Consider the following 24943-nt stretch of genomic DNA (forward strand, 5'->3'; position numbering starts at 1 on the left):
TCTCTGTAGTGTTTACTCTCTCATGTCTCTGTAGTGTTTACTCTCTCATGTCTCTGTAGTGTTTACTCTCTCATGTCTCTGTAGTGTTTACTCTCTCATGTCTCTGTAGTGTTTACTCTCTCATGTCTCTGTAGTGTTTACTCTCTCATGTCTCTGTGTCTCTGTAGTGTTTACTCTCTCTCTGTAGTGTTTACTCTGTGTCTCTGTAGTGTTTACTCTCTCATGTCTCTGTAGTGTTTACTCTCTCATGTCTCTGTGTCTCTGTAGTGTTTACTCTCTCATGTCTCTGTGTCTCTGTAGTGTTTACACTCTCATGTCTCTGTAGTGTTTACTCTCTCATGTCTCTGTGTCTCTGTAGTGTTTACTCTCTCATGTCTCTGTGTCTCTGTAGTGTTTACTCTCTCATGTCTCTGTAGTGTTTACTCTCTCATGTCTCTGCAGTGTTTACTCTCTCATGTCTCTGTAGTGTTTACTCTCTCATGTCTCTGTGTCTCTGTAGTGTTTACTCTCTCATGTCTCTGTGTCTCTGTAGTGTTTACACTCTCATGTCTCTGTAGTGTTTACTCTCTCATGTCTCTGTGTCTCTGTAGTGTTTACTCTCTCATGTCTCTGTAGTGTTTACTCTCTCATGTCTCTGTGTCTCTGTAGTGTTTACTCTCTCATGTCTCTGTGTCTCTGTAGTGTTTACACTCGCATGTCTCTGTAGTGTTTAGTCTCTCATGTCTCTGTAGTGTTTACTCTCTCATGTCTCTGTAGTGTTTACTCTCTCATGTCTCTGTGTCTCTGTAGTGTTTACTCTCTCATGTATCTGTGTCTCTGTAGTGTTTACACTCTCATGTCTCTGTAGTGTTTACTCTCTCATGTCTCTGTGTCTCTGTAGTGTTTACTCTCTCATGTCTCTGTGTCTCTGTAGTGTTTACACTCTCATGTCTCTGTAGTGTTTACTCTCTCATGTCTCCGTGTCTCTGTAGTGTTTACTCTCTCATGTCTCTGTGTCTCTGTACTGTTTACACTCTCATGTCTCTGTAGTGTTTAGTCTCTCATGTCTCTGTAGTGTTTACTCTCTCATGTCTCCGTGTCTCTGTAGTGTTTACTCTCTCATGTCTCCGTGTTTCTCTCTGACAGAAAATGCTGGACTACCTGAAAGACAAGAAGGACGTGGGCTTCTTCCAGAGTCTGGCTGGTCTGATGCAGTCGTGCAGGTACTGCTGTACCCTCCTCATCCTCACGTCGCTCGCTCCGTTCGGTGGAGTGTTCGGTGTGTCAATATGTCGTTAACCTCTGTCTCTCTGTTCCAGTGTTCTGGACCTGAATGCGTTTGAGCGCCAGAATAAAGCAGAGGGACTGGGCATGGTGACAGAGGAGGGATCAGGTACATATTAACTACCGACAAGTAGAAACACTAATTAAAGGTAATGTCCTACTGTCTCCTACTGTCTATGTTAATTAAAGGTAATGTCCTACTGTCTCTGTACAACACGTGCTGAATATGGGAGAGTTCATCGCCATAATGTCTTCACAATATATTCAGTATTAAAGAGTTAAAGGATGGGTATCATACCAGAACACACATGGACATAATAAAAGATAGACGTATTATATATATATATAAGATATTTAAGATCCATATTTTAGATATGTTTAATATATATCGTGTTGTAGTTGTGCCTTGTCCAAATTCATCCTGGTTTTCTTCCTTGGTCTTTTTGTTTTATCATCACATTGGGTTTGGACACTGAAAATACAGCGTCTCCTGTATCTGTGTCGTCTGTCTACGTGCAACAGTCACTTTTCATTTCCCGCTGTCCACGTCACATGTCTCTGTGCTCTTCAGTTATTTACTAACCTCCCATGTGTTGTCTGTGGGTGCCACATTCTACCTGTGTTGTGGTCAATGTTGTATTCAAAGGCTGGATGGATGGACAACACTTCTAAGAATGAATCAAAGTTGATGGTAATTTATAGCGAGCGTTTTCCAATATGCTAGTCAGGCGGTGTAGGAACAAATTCCCTGTGTTTTCTCTTTGACAAATTATTATTATTATTTTTTAAAGGATACATTGACAACAAAGCTTATCCCATACGCAAGTCAATCAGCACAAGCAGAGTAAATCAGTGCAGCCAGAAATATAAGCATTTTGCTCTTTTTTTGTTGTTTGTTTAGTTTTCTCTCCCTCATTTTAAAACAAAATGTTTTATAGTGGATCACACATGCTGGGGCGGCAGGGTAGCCTAGTGGTTAGAGCGTTGGACTAGTAACCGGAAGGTTGCGAGTTCAAACCCCCGAGCTGACAAGGTACAAATCTGTCGTTCTGCCCCTGAACAGGCAGTTAACCCACTGTTCCCAGGCCGTCATTGAAAATAAGAATTTGTTCTTAACTGACTTGCCTGGTTAAATAAAGGTAAAATAAAAAAATAAAAATAAAAAAAAATGTTGGGGGGGGGGGGGTTATGAATAATCAAACAACTGTTTCGTCACAGTACCCTGTTCTAAATTCTCTACAATGTGCAGTCTTCTAGAACTCTGACCAACTTAATTCCTGTTCTAAATTCTCTACAATGTGCAGTCTTCTAGAACTCTGACCAACTTAATTCCTATTCTAAATTCTCTACAATGTGCAGTCTTCTAGAACTCTGACCAACTTAATTCCTATTCTAAATTCTCTACAATGTGCAGTCTTCTAGAACTCTGACCAACTTAATTCCTATTCTAAATTCTCTACAATGTGCAGTCTTCTAGAACTCTGACCAACTTAATTCCTATTCTAAATTCTCTACAATGTGCAGTCTTCTAGAACTCTGACCAACTTAATTCCTATTCTAAATTCTCTACAATGTGCAGTCTTCTAGAACTCTGACCAACTTAATTCCTATTCTAAATTCTCTACAATGTGCAGTCTTCTAGAACTCTGACCAACTTAATTCCTATTCTAAATTCTCTACAATGTGCAGTCTTCTAGAACTCTGACCAACTTAATTCCTATTCTAAATTCTCTACAATGTGCAGTCTTCTAGAACTCTGACCAACTTAATTCCTATTCTAAATTCTCTACAATGTGCAGTCTTCTAGAACTCTGACCAACTTAATTCCTATTCTAAATTCTCTACAATGTGCAGTCTTCTAGAACTCTGACCAACTTAATTCCTATTCTAAATTCTCTACAATGTGCAGTCTTCTAGAACTCTGACCAACTTAATTCCTATTCTAAATTCTCTACAATGTGCAGTCTTCTAGAACTCTGACCAACTTAATTCCTATTCTAAATTCTCTACAATGTGCAGTCTTCTAGAACTCTGACCAACTTAATTCCTATTCTAAATTCTCTACAATGTGCAGTCTTCTAGAACTCTGACCAACTTAATTCCTATTCTAAATTCTCTACAATGTGCAGTCTTCTAGAACTCTGACCAACTTAATTCCTATTCTAAATTCTCTACAATGTGCAGTCTTCTAGAACTCTGACCAACTTAATTCCTATTCTAAATTCTCTACAATGTGCAGTCTTCTAGAACTCTGACCAACTTAATTCCTATTCTAAATTCTCTACAATGTGCAGTCTTCTAGAACTCTGACCAACTCTTTTCCTATTCTAAATTCTCTACAATGTGCAGTCTTCTAGAACTCTGACCAACTCTTTTTCTATTCTAAATTCTCTACAATGTGCAGTCTTCTAGAACTCTGACCAACTTAATTCCCATTCTAAATTCTCTACAATGTGCAGTCTTCTAGAACTCTGACCAACTCTTTTTCTATTCTAAATTCTCTTTTCTTAATTCTCTTTGGAACGCCGTTTGGGTCTTTGCGTGTCAAAAAATATATAAGTCAAATAACACTATTGGACGCTTCAAATAAGCTTTTAATTTAACACGTCAAATAACAAGCCAAGCGTCACTGTCAAAGCTGTACGGTACCTTATCTAGGTAATAACACATTATCTAGGTAATAACACATTATCTAGGTAATAACACATTATCTAGGTAATAACACATTATCTAGGTAATAACACATTATCTAGGTAATAACACATGATCTAGGTAATAACACATGATCTAAGTAATAACACATGATCTAGGTAATATTACATTATCTAGGTAATAACACATTATCTAGGTAATAACACATTATCTAGGTAATAACACATGATCTAGGTAATAACACATGATCTAAGTAATAACACATGATCTAGGTAATAACACATGATCTAGGTAATATTACATTATCTAGGTAATAACACATTATCTAGGTAATAACACATAATCTAGGTAATAACACATGATCTAGGTAATAACACATGATCTAAGTAATAACACATGATCTAGGTAATAACACATGATCTAGGTAATATTACATTATCTAGGTAATAACACATTATCTAGGTAATAACTCATTATCTCTTCCACAAATAACAAGCCAAGCGTCACTGTCAAAGCTGTACGGTACCTTATCTAGGTAATAACACATGATCTAGGTAATAACACATTATCTAGGTAATAACACATTATCTAGGTAATAACACATTATCTAGGTAATAACACTATCTAGGTAATAACACTATCTAGGTAATAACACATTATCTAGGTAATAACACATTATCTAGGTGATTACACATTATCTAGGTAATAACACATTATCTAGGTAATAACACATTATCTAGGTAATAACGCTTTATCTAGGTAATAGCGCATTATGTAGGTAATAACACATTATCTAGGTAATAACACATTATCTATTCCATCGAATGGGAAAACGTCTGTTGGAGCGTTTGAAATTAAATCAGGATCAAACATGTTTGCAAAAATATTTGATACAGATGCTATTAGCAATTTCTGGGATAGCTAGCTAGCTTTAGTTTGGTACCTAGCTAGCTAGCTTTAACTTGGTAGCTAGCTAGCTTTAGTTTGGTACCTAGCTAGCACCAATGCAACCAGCCTGAAAACAATTACCAGTAGAAACTGCATTCATTTTCACTATTCTTAGCAATGATTTAGGAATCCATGTGAGTAAGTATTAGCTAGGTAGCTACTTGTTGTTCTCCTATTGAAATAACTAGCTAGCCAGCTACTTAACCCTGATGCCCAAAACTAACCTTATAAGCAGCCAGTTAGCTTCATGTGGGTAGTGTGGCTTGACAGGGCCCGGGTTATGTGTTTTGAAGCCACAATAGTGGAATTTGCAACCAGGTCCCTTATAAATCTAGTTCCCTATAGAAAACCAATTGAAAAGACAGTGACCTAAAAAAAAAAATGTCCTGCATGGTTTGTCCTCTGTGTTTCACCTGCCAAATAAGTTCTGTTATACTCACAGACATCATTTTAACAGTTTTAGAAACTAGAGTGTTTTCTATCCAAATCTACCAATTATATGCATATCATTCTGGGCCTGAGTAGCAGGCAGTTTATTTGGGGATTTTCATCCAGACGTCAAAATAGTGCCCCCTATCCCTTAAGATGTTTTAAACAAGGCTGGAGTGTTGGAATGTGGAGCAATGAAATGGAGTTATCAGTCTACTCAGTACCCAAGTGCTTTTTCCCCAACGTCCTCCTCAGAGATATCAGGCTCCAAAACCTCCACAATGTTTTGTTGTCCCTCTGGAATTGTGTTCAATACATAGTAGGGTTGACTGGTACAATACATGAGGCTCGTGTTCAATACATAGTAGGGTTGACTGGTGCAATACATGAGGCTCGTGTTCAATACATAGTAGGGTTGACTGGTACAATACATGAGGCTCGTGTTCAATACATAGTAGGGTTGACTGGTGCAATACATGAGGCTCGTGTTCAATACATAGTAGGGTTGACTGGTACAATACATGAGGCTCGTGTTCAATACATAGTAGGGTTGACTGGTGCAATACATGAGGCTCATGTTCAATACATAGTAGGGTTGACTGGTGCAATACATGAGGCTCGTGTTCAATACATAGTAGGGTTGACTGGTGCAATACATGAGGCTCGTGTTCAATACATAGTAGGGTTGACTGGTGCAATACATGAGGCTCGTGTTCAATACATAGTAGGCTCGTGTTCAATACATAGTAGGGTTGACTGGTGCAATACATGAGGCTCGTGTTCAATACATAGTAGGGTTGACTGGTGCAATACATGAGGCTCGTGTTCAATACATAGTAGGGTTGACTGGTACAATACATGAGGCTCGTGTTCAATACATAGTAGGGTTGACTGGTACAATACATGAGGCTCGTGTTCAATACATAGTAGGGTTGACTGGTACAATACATGAGGCTCGTGTTCAATACATAGTATGGTTGACTGGTACAATACATGAGGCTCGTGTTCAATACATAGTAGGGTTGACTGGTACAATACATGAGGCTCGTGTTCAATACATAGTAGGGTTGACTGGTACAATACATGAGGCTCGTGTTCAATACATAGTAGGGTTGACTGGTACAATACATGAGGCTCGTGTTCAATACATAGTAGGGTTGACTGGTACAATACATGAGGCTCGTGTTCAATACATAGTAGGGTTGACTGGTACAATACATGAGGCTCGTGTTCAATACATAGTAGGGTTGACTGGTGCAATACATGAGGCTCAAGTCACAGTTGTTTCAGAGTCCCGCAATAAGAGCTATGATGCTAATGTTCTCTGGGTGTCACGGAGTAGACTGATACCCCATGTCATTGATCCACAACCCATAGGTAAGGCTGTACAGTGAAATAAGGATAATAAGCCCCCAATGCCATTCGAAAGTCTACTACATCCAGTGTGTTTTCAACAGGTTTCTGTCAAATTAACAAATTATTGTATTTTGTTGAATTTATTTAAGAACATTCCAACCTAGTTTAGTATGATCTATTCCATTATGGCATGATTCCACTATTTGTATACATTTTGTATTGTATTGTATTAATTCATTGAGACTTTTATTTTGAAGGCGAACCGCAAATTCCACTATTGTGGCTAATCCTTATTGTGGCTAGCTTCACATAGATGGGTCCGACCACCATTAATCAAGTAAGAACTGTCTTATAATTTAGGGTTATTTTAGATTATGACACCTAGCTAGATAGATAGGGGTGGCAGGTAGCCTAGTGGTTAGATCGTTGGGCCAGTAACCGAAAGGTTTCTGGATTGAATCCCCAAGCTGACAATATGTCGTTCTGCCCCTGATTATGGCAGTTAACCCACTGTTCCTAGGCTGTCATTGTAAATAAGAATTTGTTCTTAACTGACTTGCCTAGTTAAAATATATATATTTTAAACATAATAGCTACTGAAACAGATTATGTCGGTTTGCTAAGCTTTTGGGGAAGGACATTGTTTGCATCCATCAGCTAGCTAGCTTGTTTTATGACCAGCACTGTCCAGAGCCTGGGGAAGTGTGTCTGCGCTCCTGCGGCAGGTGTGCCAGAAAAAACTTCACCAGCATCATAGCATATGAAACACGACATGACATATGAAACATAACCTGACATATGAAACACGACATGACATATGAAACATAACCTGACATATGAAACGCGACATGAAACTCGACATGACATATGAAACACGACATGACATATGAAACACGACATGACATATGAAACACGACATGACATATGAAACACGACATGACATATGAAACACGACATGACATATGAAACGCGACATGAAACACGCCATGACATATGAAACACGACATGACATATGAAACACGACATGACATATGAAACACGACGTGACATATGAAACACGACATGACATATGAAACACGACATGACATATGAAACACGACATGACATATGAAACACAACGTGACATGGAACACGACATGACATATGAAACACGACGCGACATATGAAACACGACATGACATATGAAACACGACGTGACATATGAAACACGACATGACATATGAAACACGACGTGACATATGAAACACGACGTGACATATGAAACACGACGTGACATATGAAACACGACATGACATATGAAACACGACGTGACATATGAAACACGACGTGACATATGAAACACGACATGACATATGAAACACGACATGACATATGAAACACGACGTGACATATGAAACACGACAAGACACATGAAACGCGACATGAAACTCGACATGACATATGAAACACGACATGACATATGAAACACGACATGACATATGAAACACGACGTGACATATGAAACACGACATGACATAAGAAACACGACATGACATATGAAACACGACATGACATATGAAACATGACATGACATATGAAACATGACATGACATATGAAACACGACACGACATATGAAACACGACATGACATATGAAACTCGACATGACATATGAAATACGACATGACATATGAAACACGACATGACATATGAAACATGACATGACATATGAAACGCGACATGAAACTCGACATGACATATGAAACACGACATGACATATGAAACACGACATGACATATGAAACACGACGTGACATATGAAACACGACGTGGATACTGTAATCAATGTGTAATAACTGTGTAAAACATGTATGAACGTGGTGAATTATTATGTGACGTCATATTCAGGTCCTGATTGGTCAACAAGCTTATTTTGACTCGTCAATTAGTGTTAATTGACGAGTATCTTTTGTTTGACACGCAAAGACCCAAACGTGGTTCCATAATTCTCTACAGTGTACAGTGACAACTTCTGCTCTGCGCTACACTTCACCCTAAAACGGATTTATTTGCAAAGAAACAAACCGATATGAAAACCATATTGAAAGCTATTTGTAATCTGTTTGACTTCTGCTTTCTTTCTTTCTTTCCTTTCTTCTCTTTGATTTAATGTACTGTCTTCCCCTCCTCAGTCATCACTCATGAGCGTGGTAATTATGACTTCTGCCATTTTCCTGTCGTTCGTTCGTTAGCTTTGTGTTGTTAGATGTGATTAGCTGTCCAGGTCGTGAGTCAAACGCCTCTTCCTTCCCTATATCCTGCTGCTCTGCCTTTACTATATAGCATGACGCTGCCAATCTGTTCTGAGGTCTGGTGTACCTCTCTCTCTCTCTCCCTCTCTTTCTCTCTCTCTCTCTCTCTCTCTCACCTCTTCTCTCTCTCTCTCTCTCTCTCTCTCTCACCTCTTCTCTCTCTCTCTCTCTCTCACCTCTTCTCTCTCTCACTCTCTTCTCTCTCTCTTACCTCTTCTCTCTCTCTCTCTCACCTCTTCTCTCTCACCTCTTCTCTCTCTCTCTCTCTCTCACCGCTTCTCTCTCACCTCTTCTCTCTCTCTCTCACTCTCTTCTCTCTCTCTTACCTCTTCTCTCCCTCTCTCACCTCTTCTCTCTCACCTCTTCTCTCTCTCTCTCTCTCTCTCACCTCTTCTCTCTCTCTCTCACCGCTTCTCTCTCACCTCTTCTCTCTCTCTCTCTCTCTCTCTCTCTCACCGCTTCTCTCTCACCTCTTCTCTCTCTCTCTCTCACCTCTTCTCTCTCACCTCTTCTCTCTCTCTCTCTCTCTCTCACCTCTTCTCTCTCACCTCTTCTCTCTCTCTCTCTCTCACCTCTTCTCTCTCACCTCTTCTCTCTCTCTCTCTCTCTCTCTCTCTCACCGCTTCTTTCTCTCTATCCAACCTAGAGCCATGTAATGCTGTTGTAGAGCTGTACTGTAGGCAACCAGCCTCTCTCTCTCTCCCTGTCATCCCTCTTGGGGTTTGTATCTGGCTGTAACTCTGGATGTAAGATCAGTGAGCTGTTTTGAAGTGAAGTGGTGGTCTGGTCTGTTCTGGTCCCCCGTCGTGGCAGTTGGCTGGATGTGTGTTATTCATATATATATATATATATAAGGAGAACTTGTGGTGTCCATCCCTCTCTGTCGTCTGTTGTGCATTAAGAACCTGTGGCTGATTGGCTTCAGTGGTCTGATCTGTGCCTAGTGGAAGGTTTACCCAATCACCCAAGTGTCTCCCCTCTGATTGGTCCAGTTGTTGACCCTGTGTGCCTGTGATTGGTCCAGCTGTTGATTCTGTGTTCTGTGATTGGTCCAGCTGTGATGTAGTCGATGTTGTTGTATCCTTTGTTGTTGTTTTTTGTGTCCGTACTTGTACCTCAGTTTTTTTACGTGAAAATTGTCCATTTTTCAATTAACTTTCCCCCAATTATTTATGTTGTGTTTTTGAACTGATATTGTATTTTCATTCATGTTTCTGTTGTTGTTGTTGTTGTTGTTGATTTACACTGAAAATCTCTTTGAAAAGTCCATATTAGTTTGTGTGATATACCAGAGGAATCTAAATGGTAATGGGTGACAGCTGCTTCATGAGTTGGTAATAATTACTGGCTACTGGCACATGATGCTTTCCTAGTGTCACCATTATTCATCACCCTTTATGAGATTTATAAGAAAAAGTCATGACAACATATGGAAACATACAGCCTTCCGTTGACCAATATTCCCAGGAAACATACATATAAAGGGGAGTACGGTACAGAGTCAGTGTGGAGGCTATATACAGGGTATTACGGTACAGAGTCAATGTGGAGGCTATATACAGGGTATTACGGTACAGAGTCAATGTGGAGGCTATATACAGGGGGTACCGGTACAGAGTCAATGTGGAGGCTATATACAGGGGAGTACGGTACAGAGTCAATGTGGAGGCTATATACAGGGGGTACCGGTACAGAGTCAATGTGGAGGCTATATACAGGGGAGTACGGTACAGAGTCAATGTGGAGGCTATATACAGGGGGTACCGGTACAGAGTCAATGTGGAGGTGAAACATATCCTCTGTTGACCAATTAGCCACTTAATGAGACTTCATATCTGCTCTATCATGGTTAAATATGCCTGAAAGGGAACTCACCAAATATACGTTCTAGTGTGACCTTGTATTGTTGCCTTCATAAACCATTAGCAATACTAGCAGCAATTTGATATCGATGTTTTTTTCTCCCGTAGCCTGGGCCGTGTAAAGTAGCAAGCCTTAACCCAGCGGTCACACCGGTCATTTATACTCTCTCTGAAATACATCAAAGTAGCTATCTATATCCCAGTGATTATCTCTGTTTTACCTCACTGTATCATCCGAAGCACTTTCAAGCCTGTTTCTATTTCTCTCTCCGACATGGAATTCAGTCGCCAAGTTATCTCTATGTTGTCAGAGTTGGTAACATTACAGTGGACGTGTCACAGCCTCACCGTGTCGTCTTCTTTTCATTAGCGTCATTACTTTAGAGGCAGCCTTTTAAACACAGTCCGTATACTGTAGGCCTGCTGGGCATGCTTAGTTGTCCCAGTTTAGACTCAATACTACTGCTTCTACAAGGACCTAATATAAAAGAGGTCAACAACTCTGTTTACCCTCTATTTGCATAATCGTACTTTATTGGCTCAAAGACTCCGGTATAAAATGCTGCTTCGGTTAGTACCGCTTCACCTCAGATCACTGCCATGTTTCTCACCCATTCCAGACTCAGATCACTCCCATGTTTCTCACCCATTCCAGACAGATCACTCCCATGTTTCTCACCCATTCCAGACAGATCACTCCCATGTTTCTCACCCATCCCAGACTCAGATCACTCCCATGTTTCTCACCCATTCCAGACAGATCACTCCCATGTTTCTCACCCATTCCAGACTCAGATCACTCCCATGTTTCTCACCCATTCCAGACAGATCACTCCCATGTTTCTCACCCATTCCAGACAGATCACTCCCATGTTTCTCACCCATTCCAGACAGATCACTCCCATGTTTCTCACCCATCCCAGACTCAGATCACTCCCATGTTTCTCACCCATTCCAGACAGATCACTCCCATGTTTCTCACCCATTCCAGACTCAGATCACTCCCATGTTTCTCACCCATTCCAGACAGATCACTCCCATGTTTCTCACCCATTCCAGACAGATCACTCCCATGTTTCTCACCCATTCCAGACTCAGATCACTCCCATGTTTCTCACCCATTCCAGACTCAGATCACTCCCATGTTTCTCACCCATTCCCGACTCAGATCACTCCCATGTTTCTCACCCATTCCAGACTCGGATCATGTGATGTGTGTGCCGGGTGTATCATGTGTCCCAGGTGTATCATGTGTCCCAGGTGTATCATGTGTCCCAGGTGTATCATGTGTATCATGTGTCCCAGGTGTATTGTGTGTCCAAGGTGTATCGTGTGTGCCAGGTGTATCATGTGTCCCAGGTGTATCAGGTGTATCATGTGTATCATGTGTCCCAGGTGTATCGTGTGTGCCAGGTGTATCGCGTGTGCCAGGTGTATCGTGTGTCCCAGGTGTATCGTGTGTCCCAGGTGTATCTTGTGTATCTTGTGTGCCAGGTGTATCATGTGTCCCAGGTGTATCATGTGTCCCAGGTGTATCTTGTGTCCCAGGTGTATCTTGTGTCCCAGGTGTATCATGTGTCCCAGGTGTATCTTGTGTCCCAGGTGTATCATGTGTCCCAGGTGTATCTTGTGTCCCAAGTGTATCATGTGTCCCAGGTGTATCTTGTGTCCCAGGTGTATCTTGTGTCCCAGGTGTACCTGGGTTTTACTCCACACCTCAGTCAGATCAGTAGTGATTGTGGATCAAAACCAGCCAGCTCTGTTATTGATGCTCTCTGCTGTCCCTCCCGTGTGTCCGTCTGTCCGTCTGTCTCCCCGCCACCGTACAGGAGAGAAGGTGATGCAGGACGATGAGTTCACCTGTGACCTGTTCCGCTTCCTGCAGCTGCTCTGTGAGGGTCACAACTCAGGTGAGCGGTACTGTCGTCTAGCCCAAGTCCTCACCAGACTACTGTTGTCCCCCCCCCCCCCCCTAGTCAATACCCAGAACCCCGGTTCCTCCCAGTTGTACCTGGAATCTCTCATTGTAGTCGTGCATCACTATAGAACGTCGTCTGTGTTGTTATTCTTCCCAACCTTCCGCCTCGATGTGGAAAGACTTTCAGAACTACCTGCGAACACAGACGGGGAACAACACTACGGTCAACATCATCATCTCTACCGTGGACTACCTTCTGAGAGTTCAGGTGAGCTCACCTTTTACAGTCTTCTTCGGGTTATATCGTTACAGGCGCTTCAACTCTGCCAAATAGAGTCATCGTACTGTTGATAACCACTTGTCTAAGTGGCTTTTCTCTCGACACACAGGAATCCATCAGTGATTTCTACTGGTACTATTCGGGAAAGGACGTCATTGATGAACAAGGACAGCGCAATTTCTCCAAGGCAATTAACGTGGCGAAACAGGTCTTCAATACTCTCACAGAGTACATACAGGTACTGTTGATCCCAGGCCTATCCTTATTCTCCCTCGATATAGTACAGAAAAATGTTTTCACAGGCAGACTTATGTACCATGATGTGTTTTTGTGTTGTAGGGACCGTGTACTGGGAAACAGCAGAGTCTAGCTCACGGTCGTCTGTGTTTTTTGTGTTGTAGGGACCGTGTACTGGGAACCAGCAGAGTCTAGCTCACGGTCGTCTGTGTTTTTTGTGTTGTAGGGACCGTGTACTGGGAACCAGCAGAGTCTAGCTCACGGTCGTCTGTGTTTTTGTGTTGTAGGGACCGTGTACTGGGAACCAGCAGAGTCTAGCTCACGGTCCTCTGTGTTGTTGTGTTGTAGGGGCCGTGTACTGGGAACCAGCAGAGTCTAGCTCACGGTCCTCTGTGTTGTTGTGTTGTAGGGACCGTGTACTGGGAACCAGCAGAGTCTAGCTCACAGTCGTCTGTGTTTTTTGTGTTGTAGGGACCGTGTACTGGGAAACAGCAGAGTCTAGCTCACGGTCGTCTGTGTTTTTTGTGTTGTAGGGACCGTGTACTGGGAACCAGCAGAGTCTAGCTCACGGTCGTCTGTGTTTTTTGTGTTGTAGGGACCGTGTACTGGGAACCAGCAGAGTCTAGCTCACGGTCGTCTGTGTTTTTGTGTTGTAGGGACCGTGTACTGGGAACCAGCAGAGTCTAGCTCACGGTCGTCTGTGTTGTTGTGTTGTAGGGGCCGTGTACTGGGAACCAGCAGAGTCTAGCTCACAGCCGTCTGTGGGACGCTGTCGTTGGCTTCCTCCATGTCTTCGCTCACATGCAGATGAAGCTGTCACAGGTCAGTAGCATTGATTTACTATGTAGTAGTAGTAGTAGTAGAAGTTGTAGTAGTAGTAGTAGTAGAAGTAGTAGTAGAAGTAGTAGTAGAAGTAGTAGTAGTAGTAGCAGTAGAAGTTGTAGTAGTAGCAGTAGTAGTAGAAGTTGTAGTAGTAGAAGTAGTAGTAGCTGTAGTAGTAGAAGGTGTAGTACCAGTAGAAGTTGTAGTAGTTGTAGTAGTAGTAGCAGTAGTGGTAGAAGTTGTAGAAGTTGTTGTAGTAGTAGTAGTAGCAGTAGAAGTTGTTGTAGTAGTAGTAGTAGCAGTAGCAGTATAAGTTGTTGTAGCAGTAGCAGTAGAAGTTGTAGTAGTAGTAGCAGTAGAAGTTGTAGTAGTAGTACCAGTAGTAGTAGAAGTTGTAGTAGAAGTTGTAGTAGTAGTACCAGTAGTAGTAGAAGTTGTTGTAGTAGTAGTAGCAGTAGCAGTAGAAGTTGTTGTAGTAGTAGAAGTTGTAGTAGTAGTGGTAGCAATAGTAGTAGAAGGTGTAGTAGTAGTACCAGTAGTAGTATAAGTAGTAGTAGTAGCAGTAGCAGTAGTAGTAGAAGTTGTAGTAGTAGGTGTAGTAGTAGGTGTAGTAGTAGGTGTAGTGGTAGTAGTAGTAGGTGTAGTAGTAGCAGCAGTAGTTGTAGTATTAGGTGTAGTAGTAGAGGGTGTAGTAGTAGTAGGTGTAGTAGTAGGTGTAGTAGTAGTAGTAGTAGGTGTAGTAGTAGCAGCAGTAGTTGTAGTATTAGGTGTAGTAGTAGAGGGTGTAGTAGTAGTAGGTGTAGTAGTAGTAGCAGCAGTAGTTGTAGTATTAGGTGTAGTAGTAGTGGGTGTAGTAGTAGTAGTAGGTGTAGTAGTAGTAGAGGGTGTAGTAGTAGTAGGTGTAGTAGTAGGTGTAGTAGTAGGTGTAGTAGTAGTAGGTGTAGTAGTAGTAGAGGGTTTAGTAGTAGGTGTAGTAGTAGGTGTAGTAGTAGAGGGTGTAGTAGTAGTAGTAGGTGTAGTAGTAGAGGGTGTAGTAGTAGAGGGTGTAGTAGTAGCAGCAGCAGCAGCAGCAGTAGTTGTAGTAGGTGTAGTAGTAGGTGTAGTAGTAGGTGTAGTAGTAGGTGTAGTAGTAGAGGGTGTAGTAGTAGTATTAGGTGTAGTAGTAGCAGCAGTAGTTGTAGTATTAGGTGTAGTAGTAGAGGGTGTAGTAGTAGTAGGTGTAGTAGTAGGTGTAGTAGTAGGTGTAGTAGTAGGTGTAGTAGTAGAGGGTGTAGTAGTAGTATTAGGTGTAGTAGTAGCAGCAGTAGTAGTAGTATTAGGTGTAGTAGTAGTGGGTGTAGTAGTAGTAGAGGGTGTAGTAGTAGTAGGTGTAGTAGTAGTAGCAGCAGCAGCAGCATTGGCAATAGCCACATCCATGTTTTCTTGATGCTCTGAACAGTTTTCTAAGTGTATTGTTGTTGTCCTTCCTTCAGGACTCGAGCCAGATAGAGTTGTTGAAAGAGTTGATGGATCTGCAGAAAGACATGGTTGTGATGCTGCTGTCCATGCTGGAAGGCAACGTGGTCAACGGAACCATCGGGAAGCAGATGGTGGACATGCTAGTAGAGTCCTCCAACAACGTGGAGATGATCCTCAAGTTCTTCGACATGTTCCTTAAACTCAAAGACCTGACGTCGTCCGACGCCTTCAAGGTACTTTTAATGTACTTTTAATGTACTTTTGTACTTGTAATGTACTTTTGTACTTGTAATGTACTTGTAATGTACTTTTAATTTACTTTTAATGTACTTTTGTACTTTTAATGTACATTGAGTGTCTTGATCAGTGTCTTTAAAATGCAGTGAAATGTTTTATTATTGCTATAAAGGAGTACGACCCGGATGGTAAAGGGGTCATCTCCAAGAGAGACTTCCACAAAGCCATGGAGAGCCACAAGCACTATACCCAGTCTGAGACGGAGTTCCTGCTCTCCTGTGCTGAGCCTGACGAGAATGAGCTGTTGGACTACGAGGAGTTTGTGGAGCGTTTCCACGAGCCGGCCAAAGACATCGGCTTCAACGTGGCCGTGCTTCTGACCAACCTGTCTGAACACATGCCCCACGACACGCGCCTGCAGACCTTCCTGGAGCTGGCTGAGAGTGTGCTGAATTACTTCCAGCCGTACCTGGGCCGTATCGAGATCATGGGCAGTGCCAAGCGCATCGAGAGGGTCTACTTCGAGATCAGCGAGTCCAGTCGTACGCAGTGGGAGAAGCCACAGGTCAAAGAGTCCAAACGCCAGTTCATCTTCGACGTGGTCAACGAGGGCGGGGAAAAGGAGAAGATGGAGCTGTTCGTTAACTTCTGCGAGGACACCATCTTTGAGATGCAGCTGGCCGCCCAGATGTCCGACATCGGGGAGCGGTCGGCCGTGAAGGAGGAGAGCGAGAAGGAGAAACCGGAAGAGGAGAGCCCTGAGATGGGCTTCTTCTCTGTGACCACGGTCCGGACCGCCCTGATGGCGCTACGCTACAACGTCATGTTCCTGATGAATGTAAATGTATTTCATTTGACAATATCAAAAGTATATATCTACAGCCAGTCGATCCATTTAAAGACTACCAAGGACTTCTTTCCTCTACAGGTTCTGTCCATGAAGAGCCTGAAGAAGCAGATGAAGAGGATGAAGAAGATGACAGTGAAGGACTTGGTGATGACGCTGGTCTCCTTCTATTGGTCCGTCATCATGGGCCTGTTCCACTTTACCTTCAGCGTCTCCAGAGGGTTCTGCAGAATCATGTACAGCACCTTCCTAGGAGGCAGTCTGGTGGAGGGAGCCAAGACTATGAAGGTGAGAACCACTTTTAGTGTCTGTCTCATTTCTTGTGTTGGTGTTACGGTTTTCTTCTAGTGAAAGAGAGGAGGACCAAAATGCAGCGTGGTTATCTGTATACATCTTTAATGAAAGATGAAAAATACGAACAATTTACAAAAACAATAAACGTAACGTGAAAACCGACAACAGTCCTAACTGGTGCAAAACACAGAGACAGGAACAATGACCCACGAAATACCCAAAGAATATGGCTGCCTAAATATGGTTCCCAATCAGAGACAACGATAAACACCTGCCTCTGATTGAGAACCACTCTAGGCAACCATAGACTTTCCTAGACAACTCTACTAAACACAGCCCCATAAATCTAATAAATCCCTAGACAAGCCAAGACACATTAATCACCCATGTCACACCCTGGCCTGACCAAAATAATAAAGAAAACACAAAATACTAAGACCAGGGCGTGACAGTTGGTGTGTATTAGCTGGTTTGGTGTATATTAGCTGGTGTGGTGTGTATTAGCTGGTGTGGTGTATATTAGCTGGTGTGGTGGGAATTAGCTGGTGTGGTGTGTATTAGCTGGTGTGGTGTATATTAGATGGTGTGGTGTGTATTAGCTGGTGTGGTGTGTATTAGCTGGTGTGGTGTGTATAAGCTGGTGTGGTGTATATTAGCTGGTATGGTGTGTATTAGCTGGTGTGGTGTGTATTAGATGGTGTGGTGTATATTAGCTGGTGTGTATTAGCTGGTGTGGTGTGTATTAGCTGGTGTGGTGTATATTAGCTGGTGTGGTGTATATTAGCTGGTGTGGTGTGTATTAGCTGGTGTGGTGTATATTAGATGGTGTGGTGTATATTAGATGGTGTGGTGTGTATTAGCTGGTGTGGTGTATATTAGATGGTGTGGTGTGTATTAGCTGGTGTGGTGTATATTAGCTGGTGTGGTGTGTATTAGCTGGTGTGGTGTATATTAGCTGGTATGGTGTGTATTAGCTGGTGTGGTGTATATTAGCTGGTGTGGTGTGAATTAGCTGGTGTGGTGTATATTAGCTGGTGTGGTGTGAATTAGCTGGTGTGGTGTGTATTAGCTGGTGTGGTGTATATTAGATGGTGTGGTGTGTATTAGCTGGTGTGGTGTGTATTAGCTGGTGTGGGGTGTATAAGCTGGTGTGGTGTATATTAGCTGGTATGGTGTGTATTAGCTGGTGTGGTGTGTATTAGATGGTGTGGTGTATATTAGCTGGTGTGTATTAGCTGGTGTGGTGTGTATTAGCTGGTGTGGTGTATATTAGCTGGTGTGGTGTATATTAGCTGGTGTGGTGTGTATTAGCTGGTGTGGTGTATATTAGATGGTGTGGTGTATATTAGATGGTGTGGTGTTATTAGCTGGTGTGGTGTATATTAGATGGTGTGGTGTGTATTAGCTGGTGTGGTGTATATTAGCTGGTGTGGTGTGTATTAGCTGGTGTTGTGTATATTAGCTGGTATGGTGTGTATTAGCTAGTGTGGTGTGTATTAGATGGTGTGGTGTATATTAGCTGGTGTGTATTAGCTGGTGTGGTGTGTATTAGCTGGTGTGGTGTGTATTAGATGGTGTGGTGTATATTAGCTGGTGTGTATTAGCTGGTGTTGTGTATATTAGAAGGTGTGGTGTATATTAGATGGTGTGGTGTGTATTAGCTGGTGTGGTGTATATTAGCTGGTGTGGTGTATATTAGCTGGTGTGGTGTGTATTAGCTGGTGTGGTGTATATTAGATGGTGTGGTGTGTATTAGATGGTGTGGTGTGTATTAGATGGTGTGGTGTGTATTAGCTGGTGTGGTGTGTATTAGATGGTGTGGTGTGTATTAGCTGGTGTGGTGTGTATTAGATGGTGTGGTGTGTATTAGATGGTGTGGTGTGTATTAGCTGGTGTGGTGTGTATTAGCGTGTGTGGTGTGTATTAGATGGTGTGGTGTGTATTAGATGGTGTGGTGTGTATCAGATGGTGTGGTGTATATTAGCTGGTGTGTATTAGCTGGTGTGGTGTGTATTAGCTGGTGTGGTGTATATTAGCTGGTGTGGTGTATATTAGCTGGTGTGGTGTGTATTAGCTGGTGTGGTGTATATTAGATGGTGTGGTGTATATTAGATGGTGTGGTGTTATTAGCTGGTGTGGTGTATATTAGATGGTGTGGTGTGTATTAGCTGGTGTGGTGTATATTAGCTGGTGTGGTGTGTATTAGCTGGTGTTGTGTATATTAGCTGGTATGGTGTGTATTAGCTAGTGTGGTGTGTATTAGATGGTGTGGTGTATATTAGCTGGTGTGTATTAGCTGGTGTGGTGTGTATTAGCTGGTGTGGTGTGTATTAGATGGTGTGGTGTATATTAGCTGGTGTGTATTAGCTGGTGTTGTGTATATTAGAAGGTGTGGTGTATATTAGATGGTGTGGTGTGTATTAGCTGGTGTGGTGTATATTAGCTGGTGTGGTGTATATTAGCTGGTGTGGTGTGTATTAGCTGGTGTGGTGTATATTAGATGGTGTGGTGTGTATTAGATGGTGTGGTGTATATTAGCTGGTGTGGTGTGTATTAGATGGTGTGGTGTATATTAGCTGGTGTGGTGTATATTAGCTGGTGTGGTGTGTATTAGCTGGTGTGGTGTATATTAGATGGTGTGGTGTATATTAGATGGTGTGGTGTGTATTAGCTGGTGTGGTGTATATTAGATGGTGTGGTGTGTATTAGCTGGTGTGGTGTATATTAGCTGGTGTGGTGTGTATTAGCTGGTGTGGTGTATATTAGCTGGTATGGTGTGTATTAGCTGGTGTGGTGTATATTAGCTGGTGTGGTGTGAATTAGCTGGTGTGGTGTATATTAGCTGGTGTGGTGTGAATTAGCTGGTGTGGTGTGTATTAGCTGGTGTGGTGTATATTAGATGGTGTGGTGTGTATTAGCTGGTGTGGTGTGTATTAGCTGGTGTGGGGTGTATAAGCTGGTGTGGTGTATATTAGCTGGTATGGTGTGTATTAGCTGGTGTGGTGTGTATTAGATGGTGTGGTGTATATTAGCTGGTGTGTATTAGCTGGTGTGGTGTGTATTAGCTGGTGTGGTGTATATTAGCTGGTGTGGTGTATATTAGCTGGTGTGGTGTGTATTAGCTGGTGTGGTGTATATTAGATGGTGTGGTGTATATTAGATGGTGTGGTGTTATTAGCTGGTGTGGTGTATATTAGATGGTGTGGTGTGTATTAGCTGGTGTGGTGTATATTAGCTGGTGTGGTGTGTATTAGCTGGTGTTGTGTATATTAGCTGGTATGGTGTGTATTAGCTAGTGTGGTGTGTATTAGATGGTGTGGTGTATATTAGCTGGTGTGTATTAGCTGGTGTGGTGTGTATTAGCTGGTGTGGTGTGTATTAGATGGTGTGGTGTATATTAGCTGGTGTGTATTAGCTGGTGTTGTGTATATTAGAAGGTGTGGTGTATATTAGATGGTGTGGTGTGTATTAGCTGGTGTGGTGTATATTAGCTGGTGTGGTGTGTATTAGCTGGTGTGGTGTATATTAGATGGTGTGGTGTGTATTAGATGGTGTGGTGTGTATTAGATGGTGTGGTGTGTATTAGCTGGTGTGGTGTGTATTAGATGGTGTGGTGTGTATTAGCTGGTGTGGTGTGTATTAGATGGTGTGGTGTGTATTAGATGGTGTGGTGTGTATTAGCTGGTGTGGTGTGTATTAGCGTGTGTGGTGTGTATTAGATGGTGTGGTGTGTATTAGATGGTGTGGTGTGTATCAGATGGTGTGGTGTGTATTAGCTGGTGTGGTGTGTATTAGCTGGTGTGGTGTATATTAGATGGTGTGGTGTATATTAGCTGGTGTGGTGTGTATTAGCTGGTGTGGTGTATATTAGCTGGTGTGGTGTATATTAGCTGGTGTGGTGTGTATTAGATGGTGTGGTGTATATTAGCTGGTGTGGTGTATAGTAGCTGGTGTGGTGTATATTAGCTGGTGTGGTGTATATTAGATGGTGTGGTGTATATTAGATGGTGTGGTGTATATTAGATGGTTTGGTGTGTATTAGCTGGTGTGGTGTATATTAGATGGTGTGGTGTGTATTAGCTGGTGTGGTGTGTATTAGCTGGTGTGGTGTGTATTAGCGTGTGTGGTGTGTATTAGATGGTGTGGTGTGTATTAGATGGTGTGGTGTGTATCAGATGGTGTGGTGTGTATTAGCTGGTGTGGTGTGTATTAGCTGGTGTGGTGTATATTAGATGGTGTGGTGTATATTAGCTGGTGTGGTGTATATTAGCTGGTGTGGTGTATATTAGATGGTGTGGTGTATATTAGATGGTGTGGTGTATATTAGATGGTTTGGTGTGTATTAGCTGGTGTGGTGTATATTAGATGGTGTGGTGTGTATTAGCTGGTGTGGTGTGTATTAGCTGGTGTGGTGTGTATTAGCGTGTGTGGTGTGTATTAGCTGGTGTGGTGTATATTAGCTGGTGTGGTGTGTATTAGATGGTGTGGTGTATATTAGCTGGTGTGTATTAGCTGGTGTGGTGTGTATTAGCTGGTGTGGTGTATATTAGATGGTGTGGTGTGTATTAGCTGGTGTGGTGTATATTAGATGGTGTGGTGTATATTAGATGGTGTGGTGTGTATTAGCTGGTGTGGTGTATATTAGATGGTGTGGTGTGTATTAGCTGGTGTGGTGTATATTAGCTGGTGTGGTGTGTATTAGCTGGTGTGGTGTATATTAGCTGGTATGGTGTGTATTAGCTGGTGTGGTGTGTATTAGATGGTGTGGTGTATATTAGCTGGTGTGTATTAGCTGGTGTGGTGTGTATTAGCTGGTGTTGTGTATATTAGCTGGTGTGTATTAGCTGGTTTGGTGTGTATAAGCTGGTGTGGTGTGTATTAGATGGTGTGGTGTATATTAGCTGTTGTGTATTAGCTGGTGTTGTGTATATTAGAAGGTGTGGTGTATATTAGATGGTGTGGTGTGTATTAGCTGGTGTGGTGTATATTAGCTGGTGTGGTGTATATTAGCTGGTGTGGTGTGTATTAGCTGGTGTGGTGTGTATTAGATGGTGTGGTGTGTATTAGATGGTGTGGTGTGTATTAGATGGTGTGGTGTGTATTAGCTGGTGTGGTGTGTATTAGATGGTGTGTATTAGATGGTGTGGTGTGTATTAGCTGGTGTGGTGTATATTAGATGGTGTGGTGTATATTAGCTGGTGTGGTGTGTATTAGCTGGTGTGGTGTATATTAGCTGGTGTGGTGTATATTAGCTGGTGTGGTGTGTATTAGATGGTGTGGTGTATATTAGCTGGTGCAGTGTATATTAGCTGGTGCGGTGTATATTAGCTGGTGTGGTGTATATTAGATGGTGTGGTGTATATTAGATGGTGTGGTGTATATTAGATGGTTTGGTGTGTATTAGCTGGTGTGGTGTATATTAGATGGTGTGGTGTGTATTAGCTGGTGTGGTGTATATTAGCTGGTGTGGTGTGTATTAGCTGGTGTGGTGTATATTAGATGGTGTGGTGTGTATTAGCTGGTGTGGTGTATATTAGCTGGTGTGGTGTATATTAGCTGGTGTGGTGTATATTAGCTGGTGTGGTGTGTATTAGCTGGTGTGGTGTATATTAGATGGTGTGGTGTGTATTAGATGGTGTGGTGTGTATTAGATGGTGTGGTGTGTATTAGCTGGTGTGGTGTGTATTAGCTGGTGTGGTGTGTATTAGATGGTGTGGTGTGTATTAGATGGTGTGGTGTGTATTAGCTGGTGTGGTGTGTATTAGCTGGTGTGGTGTATATTAGCTGGTGTGGTGTATATTAGCTCGTGTGGTGTATATTAGCTGTTGTGGTGTGTATTAGATGGTGTGGTGTATATTAGATGGTGTGGTGTATATTAGCTGGTGTGGTATGTATTAGCTGGTGTGGTGTGTATTAGATGGTGTGGTGTATATTAGCTGGTGTGGTGTATATTAGCTGGTGTGGTGTGTATTAGTTGGTGTGGTGTGTATTAGCTGGTGTGGTGTGTATTAGATGGTGTGGTGTGTATTAGTTGGTGTGGTGTGTATTAGCTGGTGTGGTGTGTATTAGATGGTGTGGTGTGTATTAGATGGTGTGGTGTGTATTAGCTGGTGTGGTGTGTATTAGCTGGTGTGGTGTATATTAGATGGTGTGGTGTATATTAGATGGTGTGGTGTATATTAGATGGTGTGGTGTGTATTAGCTGGTGTGGTGTATATTAGATGGTGTGGTGTGTATTGGCTGGTGTGGTGTATATTAGCTGGTGTGGTGTGTATTAGCTGGTGTGGTGTATATTAGCTGGTGTGGTGTGTATTAGATGGTGTGGTGTATATTAGCTGGTGTGTATTAGCTGGTGTGGTGTGTATTAGCTGGTGTGGTGTATATTAGCTGGTGTGGTGTATATTAGCTGGTGTGGTGTATATTAGCTGGTGTGGTGTATATTAGCTGGTGTGGTGTATATTAGATGGTGTGGTGTATATTAGATGGTGTGGTGTGTATTAGCTGGTGTGGTGTATATTAGATGGTGTGGTCTGTATTAGCTGGTGTGGTGTGTATTAGCTGGTGTGGTGTATATTAGCTGGTGTGGTGTGTATTAGCTTGTGTGGTGTATATTAGCTGGTATGGTGTTTATTAGCTGGTGTGGTGTGTATTAGATGGTGTGGTGTATATTAGCTGGTGTGTATTAGCTGGTGTGGTGTGTATTAGATGGTGTGGTGTATATTAGCTGGTGTGTATTAGCTGGTGTGGTGTGTATTAGATGGTGTGGTGTATATTAGCTAGTGTGTATTAGCTGGTGTGGTGTGTATTAGCTGGTGTTGTGTATATTAGATGGTGTGGTGTATATTAGATGGTGTGGTGTATATTAGCTGGTGTGGTGTATATTAGATGGTGTGGTGTATATTAGCTGGTATGGTGTGTATTAGCTGGTGTGGTGTGTATTAGATGGTGTGGTGTATATTAGCTTGTGTGTATTAGCTGGTGTGTGTATTAGCTGGTGTGGTGTGTATTAGATGGTGTGGTGTGTATTAGCTGGTGTGGTGTGTATTAGATGGTGTGGTGTGTATTAGATGGTGTGTATTAGATGGTGTGTATTAGATGGTGTGGTGTGTATTAGCTGGTGTGGTGTGTATTAGCTGGTGTGGTGTGTATTAGCTGGTGTGGTGTATATTAGTTGTTGTGGTTTGTATTAGATGGTGTGTATTAGATGGTGTGGTGTCTATTAGCTGGTGTTGTGTATATTAGCTGTTGTGGTGTGTATTAGATGGTGTGTATTAGATGGTATGGTGTATATTAGCTGGTGTGGTGTGTATTAGCTGGTGTGGTGTATATTTGCTGGTGTGGTGTGTATTAGCTGGTGTGGCGTGTATTAGCTGGTGTGGTGTATATTAGCTGGTGTTGTGTGTATTAGCTGGTGTGGTGTGTATTAGCTGGTGTGGTGTGTATTAGATGGTGTGGTGTGTATTAGCTGGTGTGGTGTGTATTAGCTGGTGTGGTGTGTATTAGCTGGTGTATATTAGATGGTGTGGTGTATATTAGCTGGTGTATATTAGCTGGTGTGATGTATATTAGCTGGTGTATATTAGATGGTGTGGTGTATATTAGCTGGTGTATATTAGCTGGTGTGGTGTGTATTAGCTGGTGTGGTGTATATTAGCTGGTGTGGTGTATATTAGCTGTTGTGGTGTGTATTAGATGGTGTGGTGTATATTAGATGGTGTGGTGTATATTAGCTGGTGTGGTATGTGTTAGCTGGTGTGGTGTGTATTAGATGGTGTGGTGTATATTAGCTGGTGTGGTGTATATTAGCTGGTGTGGTGTGTATTAGTTGGTGTGGTGTGTATTAGCTGGTGTGGTGTGTATTAGATGGTGTGGTGTGTATTAGATGGTGTGGTGTGTATTAGCTGGTGTGGTGTGTATTAGATGGTGTGGTGTATATTAGCTGGTGTAGTGTGTATTAGCTGGTGTGGTGTGTATTAGATGGTGTGGTGTGTATTAGCTGGGGTGGTGTGTATTAGCCGGTGTGGTGTGCATTAGATGGTGTGGTGTATATT

General features: G+C 42.3%; 1 protein-coding gene across 1 annotated transcript in view; it reads left to right on the forward strand.

Annotated features, from left to right (window-relative positions):
* The window catches only part of LOC139411176 (ryanodine receptor 2-like), a 338127-nt gene that overhangs the window by 273735 nt on the left and 39449 nt on the right, over positions 1-24943 (forward strand). Inside the window, exons 82-91 of the mRNA XM_071157129.1 lie at positions 1126-1202; positions 1299-1372; positions 8818-8835; positions 12629-12709; positions 12897-12985; positions 13107-13235; positions 13952-14056; positions 15529-15747; positions 15924-16589; positions 16680-16886. Coding sequence (XP_071013230.1) covers positions 1126-1202; positions 1299-1372; positions 8818-8835; positions 12629-12709; positions 12897-12985; positions 13107-13235; positions 13952-14056; positions 15529-15747; positions 15924-16589; positions 16680-16886 — 1665 coding nt within the window. The remainder of the gene's footprint in view (positions 1-1125; positions 1203-1298; positions 1373-8817; positions 8836-12628; positions 12710-12896; positions 12986-13106; positions 13236-13951; positions 14057-15528; positions 15748-15923; positions 16590-16679; positions 16887-24943) is intronic.

The sequence above is a fragment of the Oncorhynchus clarkii genome, chromosome 1 (assembly GCF_045791955.1).
Source record: "Oncorhynchus clarkii lewisi isolate Uvic-CL-2024 chromosome 1, UVic_Ocla_1.0, whole genome shotgun sequence".
NCBI lineage: Eukaryota > Metazoa > Chordata > Actinopteri > Salmoniformes > Salmonidae > Oncorhynchus > Oncorhynchus clarkii.